Source organism: Somniosus microcephalus, chromosome 6 (genome assembly GCF_052327205.1).
Source record: "Somniosus microcephalus isolate GS21.2 chromosome 6, FLI_Smic_1.0, whole genome shotgun sequence".
In the NCBI taxonomy this organism is placed as follows: domain Eukaryota; kingdom Metazoa; phylum Chordata; class Chondrichthyes; order Squaliformes; family Somniosidae; genus Somniosus; species Somniosus microcephalus.
This window is the reverse complement of record NC_140992.1, coordinates 177,855,808-177,872,973: the sequence shown is the minus strand read 5'-3', so window position 1 is coordinate 177,872,973 and position 17,166 is coordinate 177,855,808. Positions and strand designations below refer to the sequence as shown.

At 49.9% G+C, this 17,166-nt stretch overlaps 1 protein-coding gene across 1 annotated transcript in view; it reads left to right on the top strand.

Annotated features, from left to right (window-relative positions):
* LOC147116225 (protein MTSS 2-like) overlaps positions 1-17,166 on the top strand; it is a 55,553-nt gene that overhangs the window by 5,973 nt on the left and 32,414 nt on the right. The window contains exons 3-5 of the mRNA XM_085990993.1: positions 6,003-6,011; positions 12,578-12,735; positions 14,272-14,379. Of these exons, the coding sequence (XP_085847119.1) occupies positions 6,003-6,011; positions 12,578-12,735; positions 14,272-14,379 (275 nt within the window). The remainder of the gene's footprint in view (positions 1-6,002; positions 6,012-12,577; positions 12,736-14,271; positions 14,380-17,166) is intronic.

The following is a 17,166-nucleotide window of genomic DNA, read 5'->3' as shown; positions in this document are numbered from 1 at the left end:
ATCTCTCCTTTCTAGACACTGGACACTGCTCTATACTCAGCCCATCTCCCCTTTCTAGACACTGGACACTGCTCTATACTCAGCCCATCGCCACTTACTGGACACTGGACACTGCTCTATACTCAGCCCATCTCCCCTTTCTGGACACTGGACACTGCTCTATACTCAGCCCATCTCTCCTTTCTGGACACTGGACACTGCTCTATACTCAGCCCATCTCTCCTTACTGGACACTGGACACTGCTCTATACTCAGCACATCGCCCCTTTCTGGACACTGGGCACTGCTCTATACTCAGCCCATCGCCCCTTACTGGACACTGGACACTGCTCTATACTCAGCCCATCTCCCCTTTCTGGACACTGGACACTGCTCTATACTCAGCCCATCTCCCCTTACTGGACACTAGACACTGCTCTATACTCAGCACATCGCCCCTTTCTGGACACTGGACACAGCTCTATACTCAGCCCATCTCCCCTTACTGGACACTAGACACTGCTCTATACTCAGCACATCGCCCCTTTCTGGACACTGGACACAGCTCTATACTCAGCCCATCTCCCCTTACTGGACACTAGACACTGCTCTATACTCAGCCCATCTCCCCTTTCTGGACACTGGGCACTGCTCTATACTCAGCACATCTCCCCTTTCTGGACACTGGACACTGCTCTATACTCAGCACATCGCCCCTTTCTGGACACTGGACACTGCTCTATACTCAGCCCATCTCCCCTTTCTAGACACTGGACACTGCTCTATACTCAGCACATCTCCCCTTTCTGGACACTGGACACAGCTCTATACTCAGCCCATCTCCCCTTACTGGACACTGGACACTGCTCTATACTCAGCACATCGCCCCTTTCTGGACACTGGGCACTGCTCTATACTCAGCCCATCGCCCCTTTCTGGACACTGGACACTGCTCTATACTCAGCCCATCGCCCCTTTCTGGACACTGGACACTGCTCTATACTCAGCCCATCGCCCCTTTCTGGACACTGCTCTATACTCAGCCCATCGCCCCTTTCTGGACACTAGACACTGCTCTATACTCAGCCCATCGCCCCTTTCTGGACACTGGACACTGCTCTATACTCAGCCGATCGCCCCTTTCTGGACACTGCTCTATACTCAGCCCATCGCCCCTTTCTGGACACTGGACACTGCTCTATACCCAGCCCATCGCCCCTTTCTGGACACTGGACACTGCTCTATACTCAGCCCATCGCCCCTTTCTGGACACTGGACACTGCTCTATACCCAGCCCATCGCCCCTTTCTGGACACTGGACACTGCTCTATACTCAGCCCATCGCCCCTTTCTGGACACTGCTCTATACTCAGCCCATCGCCCCTTTCTGGACACTGGACACTGCTCTATACTCAGCCCATCGCCCCTTTCTGGACACTGGACACTGCTCTATACTCAGCACATCTCCCCTTTCTGGACACTGCTCTATACTCAGCCCATCGCCCCTTTCTGGACACTGGACACTGCTCTATACTCAGCCCATCTCCCCTTACTGGACACTGGACACTGCTCTATACCCAGCACATCTCCCCTTTCTGGACACTGGACACTGCTCTACACTCAGCCCATCGCCCCTTTCTGGACACTGGACACTGCTCTATACTCAGCCCATCTCCCCTTTCTGGACACTGGACACTGCTCTATACTCAGCCCATCTCCCCTTACTGGACACTGGACACTGCTCTATACTCAGCCCATCGCCCCTTTCTAGACACTGGACACTGCTCTATACTCAGCACATCGCCCCTTTCTGGACACTGGACACTGCTCTATACTCAGCCCATCGCCCCTTACTGGACACTGGACACTGCTCTATACTCAGCCCATCTCTCCTTTCTAGACACTGGACACTGCTCTATACTCAGCCCATCGCCCCTTACTGGACACTGGACACTGCTCTATACTCAGCCCATCTCTCCTTTCTAGACACTGGACACTGCTCTATACTCAGCCCATCTCCCCTTTCTAGACACTGGACACTGCTCTATACTCAGCCCATCGCCCCTTACTGGACACTGGACACTGCTCTATACTCAGCCCATCTCCCCTTTCTGGACACTGGACACTGCTCTATACTCAGCCCATCTCTCCTTTCTGGACACTGGACACTGCTCTATACTCAGCACATCGCCCCTTTCTGGACACTGGGCACTGCTCTATACTCAGCCCATCTCCCCTTTCTGGACACTGGACACTGCTCTATACTCAGCCCATCTCCCCTTACTGGACACTAGACACTGCTCTATACTCAGCACATCGCCCCTTTCTGGACACTGGACACAGCTCTATCCTCAGCCCATCTCCCCTTACTGGACACTAGACACTGCTCTATACTCAGCACATCGCCCCTTTCTGGACACTGGGCACTGCTCTATACTCAGACCATCTCCCCTTACTGGACACTAGACACAGCTCTATACTCAGCCCATCTCCCCTTACTGGACACTAGACACTGCTCTATACTCAGCCCATCTCCCCTTTCTGGACACTGGGCACTGCTCTATACTCAGCACATCTCCCCTTTCTGGACACTGGACACTGCTCTATACTCAGCACATCGCCCCTTTCTGGACACTGGACACTGCTGTATACTCAGCCCATCTCCCCTTTCTAGACACTGGACACTGCTCTATACTCAGCACATCTCCCCTTACTGGACACTGGACACTGCTCTATACTCAGCACATCGCCCCTTTCTGGACACTGGACACAGCTCTATACTTAGCCCATCTCCCCTTACTGGAAACTGGACACTGCTCTATACTCAGCACATCGCCCCTTTCTGGACACTGGGCACTGCTCTATACTCAGCACATCGCCCCTTTCTGGACACTGGACACTGCTCTATACTCAGCCCATCACCCCTTTCTAGACACTGGACACTGCTCTATACTCAGCCCATCTCCCCTTTCTGGACACTGGGCACTGCTCTATACTCAGCACATCGCCCCTTTCTGGACACTGGGCACTGCTCTATACTCAGCACATCTCCCCTTTCTGGACACTGGACACTGCTCTATACTCAGCCCATCTCCCCTTACTGGACACTAGACACTGCTCTATACTCAGCCCATCTCCCCTTTCTGGACACTGGACACAGCTCTATACTCAGCCAATCTCCCCTTACTGGACACTGGACACTGCTCTATACTCAGCCCATCTCCCCTTTCTGGACACTGGACACTGCTCTATACTCAGCCCATCTCCCCTCACTGGACACTAGACACTGCTCTATACTCAGCCCATCGCCCCTTTCTGGACACTAGACACTGCTCTATACTCAGCCCATCTCCCCTTTCTGGACACTGGACACAGCTCTATACTCAGCCCATCTCCCCTTTCTGGACACTAGACACTGCTCTATACTCAGCCCATCTCCCCTTACTGGACACTAGACACAGCTCTATACTCAGCCCATCTCCCCTTTCTGGACACTGGACACTGCTCTATACTCAGCCCATCTCCCCTTTCTGGACACTGGACACTGCTCTATACTCAGCCCATCTCTCCTTTCTGGACACTGGGCACTGCTCTATACTCAGCCCATCTCCCCTTTCTGGACACTGGACACTGCTCTATACTCAGCCCATCTCTCCTTTCTGGACACTGGGCACTGCTCTATACTCAGCACATCTCCCCTTTCTGGACACTGGACACTGCTCTATACTCAGCCCATCTCTCCTTTCTGGACACTGGGCACTGCTCTATACTCAGCCCATCTCCCCTTTCTGGACACTGGACACAGCTCTATACTCAGCCCATCTCCCCTTACTGGACACTGGACACTGCTCTATACTCAGCCCATCGCCCCTTTCTGGACACTGGACACTGCTCTATACTCAGCCCATCTCCCCTTACTGGACACTGGACACTGCTCTATACTCAGCCCATCTCCCCTTTCTGGACACTGGACACTGCTCTATACTCAGCCCATCTCTCCTTTCTGGACACTGGGCACTGCTCTATACTCAGCCCATCTCTCCTTTCTGGACACTGGGCACTGCTCTATACTCAGCCCATCTCCCCTTTCTAGACACTGGACACTGCTCTATACTCAGCACATCTCCCCTTTCTAGACACTGGACACTGCTCTATACTCAGCCCATCGCCCCTTTCTGGACACTGGACACTGCTCTATACTCAGCACATCTCCCGTTTCTAGACACTGGACACTGCTCTATACTCAGCACATCTCTCCTTACTGGACACTAGACACTGCTCTATACTCAGCCCATCTCCCCTTTCTGGACACTGGACACAGCTCTATACTCAGCCCATCGCCCCTTTCTGGACACTGGACACTGCTCTATACTCAGCCCATCGCCCCTTTCTGGACACTGGGCACTGCTCTATACTCAGCCCATCTCCCCTTTCTAGACACTGGACACTGCTCTATACTCAGCCCATCGCCCCTTTCTGGACACTGGACACTGCTCTATACTCAGCCCATCTCCCCTTTCTGGACACTGGACACAGCTCTATACTCAGCACATCTCTCCTTTCTGGACACTGGGCACTGCTCTATACTCAGCCCATCTCCCCTTACTGGACACTGGACACTGCTCTATACTCAGCCCATCTCTCCTTTCTGGACACTGGGCACTGCTCTATACTCAGCCCATCTCCCCTTACTGGACACTGGACACTGCTCTATACTCAGCCCATCTCTCCTTTCTGGACACTGGGCACTGCTCTATACTCAGCCCATCTCCCCTTACTGGACACTAGACACTGCTCTATACTCAGCCCATCTCCCCTTACTGGACACTGGACACTGCTCTATACTCAGCCCATCGCCCCTTTCTGGACACTGGGCACTGCTCTATACTCAGCCCATCGCCCCTTACTGGACACTGGGCACTGCTCTATACTCAGCCCATCTCCCCTTACTGGACACTGCTCTATACTCAGCACATCTCTCCTTTCTGGACACTGGACACTGCTCTATACTCAGCACATCTCTCCTTTCTGGACACTGGACACTGCTCTATACTCAGCACATCTCCCCTTTCTGGACACTAGACACTGCTCTATACCCAGCCCATCTCTCCTTTCTGGACACTGGGCACTGCTCTATACTCAGCCCATCTCTCCTTTCTGGACACTGGACACTGCTCTATACTCAGCCCATCTCCCCTTACTGGACACTGGACACTGCTCTATACTCAGCACATCTCTCCTTTCTGGACACTGGGCACTGCTCTATACTCAGCCCATCTCTCCTTTCTGGACACTGGACACTGCTCTATACTCAGCCCATCTCCCCTTACTGGACACTGGACACTGCTCTATACTCAGCACATCTCCCCTTTCTGGACACTGGACACTGCTCTATACTCAGCACATCTCTCCTTTCTGGACACTGGGCACTGCTCTATACTCAGCACATCTCTCCTTTCTGGACACTGGGCACTGCTCTATACTCAGCACATCTCCCCTTTCTGGACACTGGACACTGCTCTATACTCAGCACATCTCTCCTTTCTGGACACTGGGCACTGCTCTATACTCAGCACATCTCTCCTTTCTAGACACTGGACACTGCTCTATACTCAGCCCATCGCCCCTTTCTGGACACTGGACACTGCTCTATACCCAGCACATCTCTCCTTTCTGGACACTGGACACTGCTCTATACTCAGGTGACACATTTGTCTACTATTAGAGGTAGTTTAGATATCAGTAGAACTGGACGTGACTGATGATTGTAAAATAACCCCAGCCTAGGCTCATTTGGGCTGTGGTGTTTGCAGGAGTGCGATGTTGTTTCAGAGTGCTGATACTCGATCCAATCCCGCTGTACAGGTTTGTTTTGGAGAGATGTGGTGGGGTACTTTGCCCAGATGTGCCCTCTCTTTTATGTGTCTGTTGTGACATGTCCTCAGTCACTAACACTGCTGTTCCCACTCAGGATATCTTCCTTCTCTGATGCTCTTCCTTTCTCCCTTTACTCCTCCCTGTAGAACTCCTCGGTAAGTCACATATCTGATGGACACGGCTTTTTCTCCTCTCTCTCTCATATTTGCTATTTTAATTTATTCCACCTTGCACAATCAGTGTCCGGGCAAGTGCTATGATTGGATAAACATTTAAGATCATCCTATGGCATTGAACTGATTCAATGTTGAGTGTTAGTCTCACTCGGAGAAATCGAGAGGTAATGGGTGGGGAGCAAAGTGTAAATGTGGGCTTAGTGTTTGATGGGACAGCATAGAGGGAGCTATACTCGATATCTAATTCAATCTGTACATTAGTGGGAGTGTTTGATGGGACAGTGTAGAGAGAGCTTTACTCTGTATCTAACCTGTGCTGTACCTGCCCTGGGAGTGTTTGATGGGAGAGTAAGGGGGAGCTTTACTCTGTATCTAACCTGTGCTGTACCTGCCCTGGGAGAGTTTGCTAGGACAGTGTAGAGGGAGCTTTACTCTGTATCTAACTCGGGCTGTACCTGCACTGGGAGTGTTTGATGGGGCAGTGTAGAGGGAGCTTTACTCTGTATCTAACCTGTGCTGTACCTGCCCTGGGAGTGTTTGAATGGACAGTGTAGAGGGAGCTTTACTCTGTATCAAACTCAGGCTGTACATGACTGGGAGAGATTGATGGGACAGTGTAGAGGGAGCTTTACTCTGTATCAAACTCAGGCTGTACATGACTGGGAGAGATTGATGGGACAGTGTAGAGGGAGCTTTACTCTGTATCTAACCCGTGCTGTACCTGCCCTGGGAGTGTTTGATGGGACAGTGTAGAGGGAGCTTTACTCTGTATCTAACTCGTGCTATACCTGCCCTGGGGGTGTTTGATGGGACAGTGTAGAGGGAGCTTAACTCTGCATCTAATCCGTGCTGTACCTGCCCTGGAGATGTTTGGTGGCACAGTGCAGAGGGAGACGCAGGCTGTATTTGCCCTGTGAGTGTTTGATGGGAGAGTAAGGGGGAGCTTTACTCTGTATCTAACCCGTGCTGTACCTGCCCTGGGAGAGTTTGATGCGACAGTGTAGAGGGAGCTTTACCTCTGTATCTAACCCGTGCTGTACCTGCCCTGGACGTGTTTGATGGGACAGTGCAGAGGGAGCTTTACTCTGTATCTAATTCAGGCTGTACCTGCCCCGGGAGTGTTTGATGGGCCAGTGTACAGGGAGCTTTACTCTGTGTCTAACGCAGTCCGTACCTGCCGTGGGAGAGTTTGATGCGACAGTGTAGAGGGAGCTTTACTCTGTATCTAACCCATGCTGTACCTGCCCTGGGTGTGTTTGATGGGACAGTGTAGAGGGAGCTTTACTCTGTATCTAACTCAGGCTGTACGAGACTGGGAAAGTTTGATGGGGCAGTGTAGAGGGTGCTTTACTCTGTATCTAACTCAGGCTGTACAAGACTGGGAGAATTTGATGGGGCAGTGTAGAGGGTGCTTTACACTGTATCTAACTCAGGCTGTACCTGCCCTGGGAGTGTTTGATGGGGCAGTGTAGAGGGAGCTTTACTCTGTATCTAACCCGTGCTGTTCCCAGCCTGGGAGTGTTTGATGGGGCAGTGCAGAGGGAGCTTAACTCTGTACCTAACACGTGCTATACCTGCCCTGGGAGTGTTTGATGCGACAGTGTAGAGGAATCTATACTCTGAATCTAACCTGTGCTATACCTGCCCTGGGAGTGTTTGATGGGGCGGTGTAGAGGGAACTTTACTATGTATCTAACTCAGGCTGTACATGACCGGGAGTGTTTGATGGGACAGTGTAGAACATAAGAAGTAGGAGCCGGAGTAGGCCATTTGGCGCTTCGAGCCTCCTCCGCCATTCAGTAAGACCCTGGCTGTATCTAACTCTGATATCAAGAAATGACTGAGCACACTGGATACAGCAAAGGCTATGGGCCCTGACAACATCCCCGCTATCGTGCTGTAGACTTGTGCTCCAGGACTAGCCACAGCTCTAGCCAAACTGTTCCATTACAGCTACAACACTGGCATCTATCCGACAATGTGGAAAACTGCCCGGGTATGTCCTGTGACCCTGTCCACAAAAAGCAGGACAAATCCAATCCGGCCAATTACCGCTCCATCAGTCTACTCTCAATCATCAGCAAAGTGATGGAAGGTGTCATCGACAGTGCTGTCAAGCGGCACTTACTCACCAATAACCTGCTCTCTGATGCTCAGTTTGGGTTTGCCAAGATCACTCGGCTGCCGACCACGTTACAGCCTTGGCCCAAACATGGACAAAGGAGCTGAATTCCAGAGGTGAGGTGAGAGTGACTGCCCTTGACATCAAGGCAGCATTTGACCAAGTGTGGCATGAAGGAGCCCTAGTAAAACTGAAGTCAATGGGAATCGGGAAAACTCTCCACTGGCTGGAGTCATACCTAGCACAAAGGAAGATGGTTGTGGTGATTGAAAGTCAATCATCACAGCCCCAGGACATCGCTGCAGGAGTTCCTCAGGGCAGTGTCCTAGGCCCAACCATCTTCAGCTGCTTCATCAATGACCTTCCCTCCAACATAAGGTCAGAAATGGGAATGTTTGCTGATGACTGCACAGTGTTCAGCGCCATTCACAACTCCTCAGATAATGAAGCAGTCCATTGCCCGCATGCAGCAAGACCTGGACGACGCTCAGGCTTGGGCTGATAAGTGGCAGGTAACACTCGCGCCACAGAAGTGCCAGGCAATGACTATCTCCAACAAACGAGAGTCTTAACCACCGCCCCATGACATTCAATGGCATTACCATCGCCGAATCCCCCACCATCAACATCCTGGGGGTCACCATTGACCAAAAACTTAACTGGACCAGCCACATAAATACTGTGGAAACAAGAGCAGGTCAGAGGCTAGGTATTATGTGGCGAGTATCTCAGCTCCTGACTCCCCAAAGCCTTTCTACCATCTACAAGGCACAAGTCAGGAATGTGATGGAATACTCTCCACTTGCTTGGATGAGTGCAGCTCCAGCAACACTCAAGAAGCTCGACACCATCCAGAACGAAGTAGCCCGCTTGATTGGCACCCCCATCTACCACCTTAAACATTCACTCCCTCCACCACCAGCGTAACGTGGCTGCAGTGTGTACCATCTATAAGATGCACTGCAGCAACTCGCCAAGGCTTCTTTGGCAGCACCTCCCAAACCCGCGACCTCTACCACCTAGAAGGACAAGGGCAGTAGACTCATAGGAACGCCACCACCTCCAAGTTCCCTTCCAAGTCACACATCATCCTGACTTAGAAGTATATCGCCGATCCTTCATCGTCGCTTGGTCAAAATCCTGGAACTCCCTCCCTAAAAGCACTGTGGGAGTACCTTCACCAAATGGACTGCAGCGGTTCAAGAAGGCAGCGCACCGCCACCTTCTCAAGGGCAATTAGGGATGGACTTCTTCCAAGTGGTGTTCAACATGGAGGAGTACTGATTCATCAGCTGAGGGAAGGCGGTAGGTGGTAATCAGCAGGAGGTTTCCTTGCCCATGCTTGACCTGAAGCCATGAGACTTCACGGGGTCCGGAGTCAATGTTAAGGACTCCCAGGGCCACTCCTTCCCGACTGTATACCACTGTGCCACCACCCCTGGTGGGTCTCTCCTGCCGGTGGGACAGGACATACCCAGGAATGGTGATGGAGGAGTCTGGGACATTGGCTGAAAGGTATGATTCTGTGAGTATGACTGTCAGGCTGTTGCTTGACTAGTCTGTGGGACAGGCCTCCCAATTTTGGTACAAGTCCCCAGATGTTGGTGAGGAGGATTTTGCAGGGTTGACTGGGCTGGGTGTGCCGTTGCCGTGTCCGATGCTGAGGTCGATGCCGGGTGGTCTGTCCAGTTTCATTTTTATTATTTTGTTTCGTAGCGGTTTGTTCCAACTAAGTGGCTTGTTAGGCCATTTCAGAGGGCAGTTAAAAGTCAACCACACTGCTGTGGAGGGAGTGTAGAGGGAGCTTTACTCTGTATCTAACCCGTGCTGTACCTGCCCTGGGAGTGTTTGATAGAACAGTGTAAAGGGAGCTTTACTCTGTATCTAACCCGTGCTGTACCTTCCGTGAGAGTGTTTGATGGGACCGTGTAGAGGGAGCTTCACTCTGTATCTAACCCGTGCTGTACCTGCCCTGGGAGTGTTTGATGGGACAGTGTGGAGGGAGCTTTACTCTGTGTCTAACTCAGGCTGTACATGACTGGGAGTGTTTGCTGACTCTGAGAGCAGTCAATGGGAAAGTTTGATGGTGCTCGCTGAGGGTTGAGGGTTGTGTTGCACAACTGTGGCCATTAAGCTTTGCTTAACAGGCCCGTATTCTAGCACTTGCTCGCTGCATTGACTGTTCAATAGCGATTTCATTTGCCTGTGGACTGCTGCATCATGGGCGGACTGTCTGGCTTGCCGTTATTTTGTGCTACCCTGGTTCGTGTGGGCTTCGTGCTCTGGGGAAATCAAAGTTGTTGCATGACTGTCTCAGAATGCCTTGTGGTGCAGTGACTCTGTACAGTGTTTATAGTTGTCTTTTCAAGCTGTGAATGTGTCCAGTGCTTGTCAGAATTTTAATTTTGAACTGCTGGAGGAGTTTATGTGAGGTATTTTTGAATTGAAACCTGCATGATTTTCTACTGTTAAACGTGTCAATCTGTCCCCAGCCCAATTGGGGCTGCAATAGGAGTGTTATAATTAGCTTCATTGCCCCAGCGATGGGATGGTGGGGGCAGTCAGAACTCCACTGCCCCCTCCTGGTAGGTCTGGGTTTGTTGGTGTCGAATGAGGAGAGGACTGGCTTCTGTTGCGATGCCCTCCACAGTTGATTCGCCTGCCAGCACTCAGTGTCTGAGGTCACACTTGGGTGAGGTACACTGCTGTCTGTGGGACCGTACTCAAAAAAGGGAGTCCAGCACACCTTCAGGAGAGGAGGGGGAAAGACTGGGGAGAAATAAATAGCAAAACCTAAAAAAGATTGATCTGTAAAAAGAAAACATGAACTGAAATCCATCATCAATGAAAGAACTTGCTTTTATATAGCACCTTTCACGACCTCAGGATGTCCCAAAGCACATTACTGGACTTTTGAAGTGCAGTCACTATACTGAGGGGAGAAGGCAGTAGTGCCTGGCTGCCCCGGGGTAAGTGAGTGATAGTCAATCCATTCCCAGCACATTTAATTTGAGCCACTTTTTGCTCTTTCTCAAATTGTGATGGAAGGGTTCTGGGTGCACCAGTTAAGGGGACTGAAAGCTGTGCGTGGCTCAGAGTTGGTAGCAGCACTAGTAATGACCTGTGGGTGGCACTGCTGGCACATTACAGGGCCTCTTAATTCAAAGTCACTTAATTCAAATTATCTGTAAAATAATTCAAAATATCCAATAATTCAAATTTTGTTAGTGTAAAATACGATTTTAAATTACTGGTGGACTAAATAAATGTTCTTTCTTTTCCCTTTCCATCTCCCACCCCTATTTTTAATTGCTTGTGGTTATCTTGTTGCTTTTTCCCTTCCAATTCTCCTTGAGGAAGTTACTTCAGGAATTATTTTTAATTTTCTGACCTGCTTTTGAAACATAAAACTGTTTGATTATGATGGTGAAACATCAGCTACTGTGAGCTATATTCTCAGTGAAAATTCAACCCTGTCTAAGACCCTGTGCCATTTCCCTGCCTCTAACTGAGAGGACAGGCTGCCAGCCTGTCCCTAGGCCTCTGTTAGTGGTGTGTAACCGGTTGCCTGGGTTTTTTCAGCCCCTTCCTTCAGGGAGACCATCTGTGCTCCACCATTTTCTTCTGCGGCTGAAGTCACAACAAACATGCAGGTCCGCAACACTCCCAGGATGCAATGAGGCCTTGGTGCACACGCGCTCCGGTAAAACCACGCCATGGATAGAGTAGTTTTGGAGTGCAGTGGATTGTGGGTATTGCAGCAGCCATTGACTAATTGACGTATCGTGTGCCTTAGGGTAAGAGCATGGGGGCGGTTAGAGGCGGGAGGCCATGTGATGAAAACCACCCCCCCCCCCCCCCCCAAAATACGGTTCGACCAGATATCAAAATATTAAGGGGAACTGATAGGTTAGATAGAGAGAAATTATTTCCGCTGGTTGGGGATTCTTGGACTGGGGCATAGTCTAAAAATTAGAGCCAGATCTTTCAGGAGTGGGATTAGGAAACACTTCTACACACAAAGGGTGGAGGAAGTTTGGAACTCTCATCCGCAAATGACAATTGATTCTAGATCAATTGTTAATTTTAAAACTGAGATTGATAGCTTTTTGTTAACCAAAGTTATTAAGGGATATGGGCCAAATGTGGAGCTAGGTCACAGATCAGCAATGATCTCATTGAATGGCGGAACAGGTTTGAGGGGCTCAATGACCTACTCCTGTTCCTGCGTTCCTATTCACCCCCTGAACCCCCAGGCTGTGCACTAGCAATCCATAACAGCAGATTGGAGTGCCAGCAGATCAATTTAAACAGTTAAAACGCAATGAAAGGCCTTTGTTAAACTAAGCTTTGCATGCCACAGGGAATTGTTCCTCTCCGTATGTCTGCTGTGAAACCCTAGTGTTCTATGTTTCCGATCCAGGTAAAGGTGACCTGAGGCCGCAGGTGGAGAACGCGGTCCAGGATGTGAATGACATGTACCTGCTACTGGAGGAGACGGAGAAACAGGCTGTGCGAAAGGCCCTGATCGAGGAGAGAGGCCGATTCTGCACTTTCATCACTTTCTTACAGCCTGTGGTGGTAAGGACCTGTCGGGGCCCAGCTTGCTACTAAGGAGAAGGATTAAAAAAAACCTTTGAACAGGAAACGTTGCTCTGAATAAGCAGTGTTCATGGTCCGATGTGGGAGTTACCACATTGGCCCGTCATCTCTGAGCTGGATTCAAATCCAGCCCAAACTTAAGGGATAAAAGTCTCTCCCCTGTCCGCTGACTGCAGAGGGGCACCCATGAACTGAGCTTGACCCTGAACACAGCCTCAAGTGTGTCCCCTGGTACAGTACCGCAGTAATTTGGCACAAAATTGGCCCAGAGCGGTCATATCACGAGTGACGTAGGAATGGGAGGATATCACACTCCTAAGATTGGGACTTAAGGAAGATGTGGGAAGGTTTTCACTTGATCCCGAGGTGTAACTGAATCAGAAATCCGTTCTTTAAAAGCAGGAAATCGCCGCCTGTTAGCTGGGGCACAGTGGAGGCTGCTTTACTCTGCATTTAACCTGGGCTATAGCTGACCTGGGAATGCTCGATACTGTCACTGGGTGAAATGAGAAATGGTTCAATTCCCCAATAGTAACATTCCCCACCAATATATGAGGATTTCAGCACCTTTAATCTGACTTTGGTACCGACAGCTTATGCTAATTAATTCATTCTATCTGCCCTGACTCTCTGATCTCCCGGTCTGTAGATTATTACCCAATTACATTGCAGTGATTAAATCATAATCACCCACCCCTGACGAGATGTTGGCAAGTGTAAACCACTGACTGAAATTGGACTCTTGAGGGGTAATTGTGACATTGTGCAATAGTGTAAAACAGGTGATAGCAAGTTGGCCATTGCTTCAAGGGAAATAAAAATCAGGAGAGACGTAAAAGGGGCTGCTGACTGTCCACAAAGTCAACATTACCCCCTCGGTGTCCCCTGTTAAAGCTGCTGTCAGCAAAGGAATCAAAATGAAACAAACAATCTTCACTGTACCTTAATGAAATATTATCACCCAAATCCCTCGATTTAGATTCCAGCCTGTAACTCACCCACAGGTACCCATTATTCTATATATAAACCATCTGACCCCTCGATTAGATTCCAGCCTGTAACTCACTCCCGGGTATCCATTATTATTCTATATATAAACCATCTGACCCCTCGATTAGACTGCAGGAGATCACTCCCAGTGTACAGTGGAGATCCAATACACTGTACTCCATGCCCTAACCCTCCAGTGTACAGCGGAGCACCACTACACTGTACTCCGTGCCCTAAGAAGGGGAGGGGGGGTGGAGAAAAACCAGTCTGGTCTCCTCCTCCTGCTCGCTACTTAGGGACCCTATGCTGGACATGTGGGCATTGGGTGTGAGCAGGTTTGTTTTTGGCCATGATGCCCCCAAGGTTGAATTTATTCTGAAGTTTTGGAATGCTGCCCATTTCCATGGACATGTGCCCCTGTATGAGTCAGCATCATTGTGGGTGATCGGTGAGGGGAGGGGCAGGGTGCAGATATTGGAGTGATTTAACAAGCACTGGCAGGTTTAACCCGCTGTGTTTTTCTAGGATGGGGAGATTGCGATGCTTGGGGAGATCACACACCTCCAGGCGATCGTCGATGACCTCATTGTTCAGACCGCGGAACCCCACAAGCTGCCCCCGGCAAGCGAACAGGTAGGGAGAAACCGCAAAATGTACGGAGACCCCAGACTGTAAGCAATCCTCTCGCAACTTCCTGTATTTAACTTGTATGTTGTATGTCTGTGTATGTTATGTGTGTGTGTGTTCGATTTTAAGACATATGTGAAATGTGTTTGCAGGCTTAGCTCGGATCCGAGTGTGCGAGGGCTCACAAAACTGCCCCACGTTTGACACCAAGAGGTAGAGGTTCCACTATGGCAGGTCCTGTTTCACGCTGGGAGCACGTGGCTGGCATTGACGTAACCCCCAGCCCACAGTTTAATCAATGCCCAAACCACGTGTTCGGAGTGCGCAATTTCCCATTAAGCATCCTCCGTACGAGCTAAGGGCCGCACAACAGATGTTTTAACCCTGAATAGGCAGTCTTACTCACAGCACGGGTATGTGCGGATTGGATAGGACTCGAGGGCAGTAAGGGGGGCCCTCCTGTGCTTTTGAACAGTGTAGAGGGAGCTTTACTCTTTATCTAACCCGTGCTGTACCTGTCCTGGGAGTGTTTGATGGGACAGTGTAGAGGGAGCTTTACTCTTTATCTAACCCGTGCTGTACCTGTCCTGGGAGTGTTTGATGGGACAGTATAGAGGGAGCTTTACTCTGTATCTAACCCATGCTGTACCTGCCCCGGGAGTGTTTGATGGCATAGTGTAGAGGGAGCTTTACTCTATCTAACCCATGCTGTACCTGCCCTGGGAGTATTTGATGGGGCAGTATTGAGGGGGCTTTACTCTGTATCTAACCCGTACTATACATGGGGCTGTTTGATGTTGACAGTGGGTGCCTGAAATGGAAGCTCTTCCATTCCCAGCACCAACATTCCCACCGTGAAGAATATATAAGGTACATTATTTAGCTGCATCACCAGCCAGGAGCACATAGATACATTGGTAACACTTTACCCATGGGCTGGGCATGTGTACTTTTCAAATATCTGCTTCTAGTGGGCAGCAGACTTACTTTATAATTGCACAGGAGAATTTTTTTGGACACGTCTATAAGACATTAAATGACTTTGGTATTTTGGTAAAGCCTAAATCGTCTCTAACCTGGTGCATAACCGTGACTCACAGCACCTTGCCACCAACACCGGGGATACCAATGAATCACAGTGGTGCCAAATAATAGCACAGAATGATTTGGGCACAAATTTGGCGGAACGACAACTTGCATTTATAGCGCATCTTTAACATAGTAAAACGTCCCAAAGCGCTTCACAGGAGCGTTATCTATCTAAATTTGACTCCAAGCCACGTAAGGAGATATTAGGACAGGTGACTAAAAGCTTGGTCAAAGATGAGCGCCTTAAAAGAGGAGAGACGGGTAGAGAGGTGGAGAGGTTTAGGGAGGGAATTGCAGAACTTGGGGCCAAGGCAGCTGAAGGCACGGCCGCCAATGATGAAGCGAAGAAAATTGGGAATGGGTTAGAGGCCAGAATTGGAAGAGTGCAGAGATCTGAGGGTTGTGGGGTTGAAGGAGATTACAGAGATAGGGAGGGGCGAGGCCATGGAGGGATTTGAAAACAAGGATGAGAATTTTAAAATAATGGAGTTGTCAGACCAGGAACCTCTAGGTCAGCGAGCACAGGGGTGAATGGGACTTGGTGCGAGTTCGGATACGGGCAGCAGAGCTCAATTTATGCAGGGTGCAAAGAGAATAGCCAGCCAGGAGAGCGTTGGAATAGTCGAGACTAGAGATAACGGATGTACTGGAGCGCCACCATGTGCCCCAGCACATTGGACACAGGTTTGCTTATTGCCCTCACACCCCCTCGCTGCCCATCTGCATTCTGCCGAGCCCCTGATTTCACACACAGCACTGTGCACAACCAGCAGAGCCCAAGGGGCACGAGAGGTGAAGAGGCTGCTTTGCTGAAGGCCTGGGAGCTTGTAACAGTCTGGGGGTGTGGAAGACCATGGCCCAGAAAGGACAAGGGAGGCAGAGAAGCGAGAACAATACAAGTCAAAGCAGGTCACGTTCAAACTGAATGGTGATCTGATCAGGATACACCTTCAGTACTGTGTCCTGTTCTGCTTGCTGAGTCACAAGGGAGACATTCAAGCGCTGGGAGGTGGTTTGGAAAAAGCCACAAGATTGATCCCTCGCATGAGAGGTCTGGGGTGTGAGGAAGGACTGAAGAAACTTGGGCCTTTCAGCCTTGAAAGGAGGTCTGACGGGTGACTGTATAGAGGTTTATAAGATAGTAAATGGTATGGAAAGGTAGATCAGGAACGCTACTTCAAAATAAACCCTGAGAGTAGGCCAAGCTTCAAAATAATAACAGGCAAAGTTAGCGCTGATATCAGGAAACTCTTCTCACAGAGAGTGGTGAACATGTGGAATGGGCTTCAGGATGGAGCAGTGGAGGCAAAAACCCTCGAATCATTTAAGAAACAGTTGAATGCTGTGATGAGGTGTCTGTATCTGAATGTATGAGCTAAGATTGGTCAAATGGCCTTCTTCAGCTGTATCTGTCTTGTGATGGCAAGCTTATATTTAAAGGAGGAAAGGATAGACTGGAGGAAAGAAAGAAAGACTTGCATTTCTATAGCGCCTTTCACTACCACCGGACGTCTCAAAGCTCTTTGCAGCCAATGAAGTACTTTTGAAGTCACTGTTGTAATGTGGGAAACGCGGCAGCCAAATTGCGCACAGCAAGCTCCCACAAAGAGCAATGTGATAATGACCAGATAATCTGTTTTTGTTATGTTGGTTGAGGGATAAATATAGGCCAGGAGCACCATTTGGGGAAAGGATAGTCTGAGG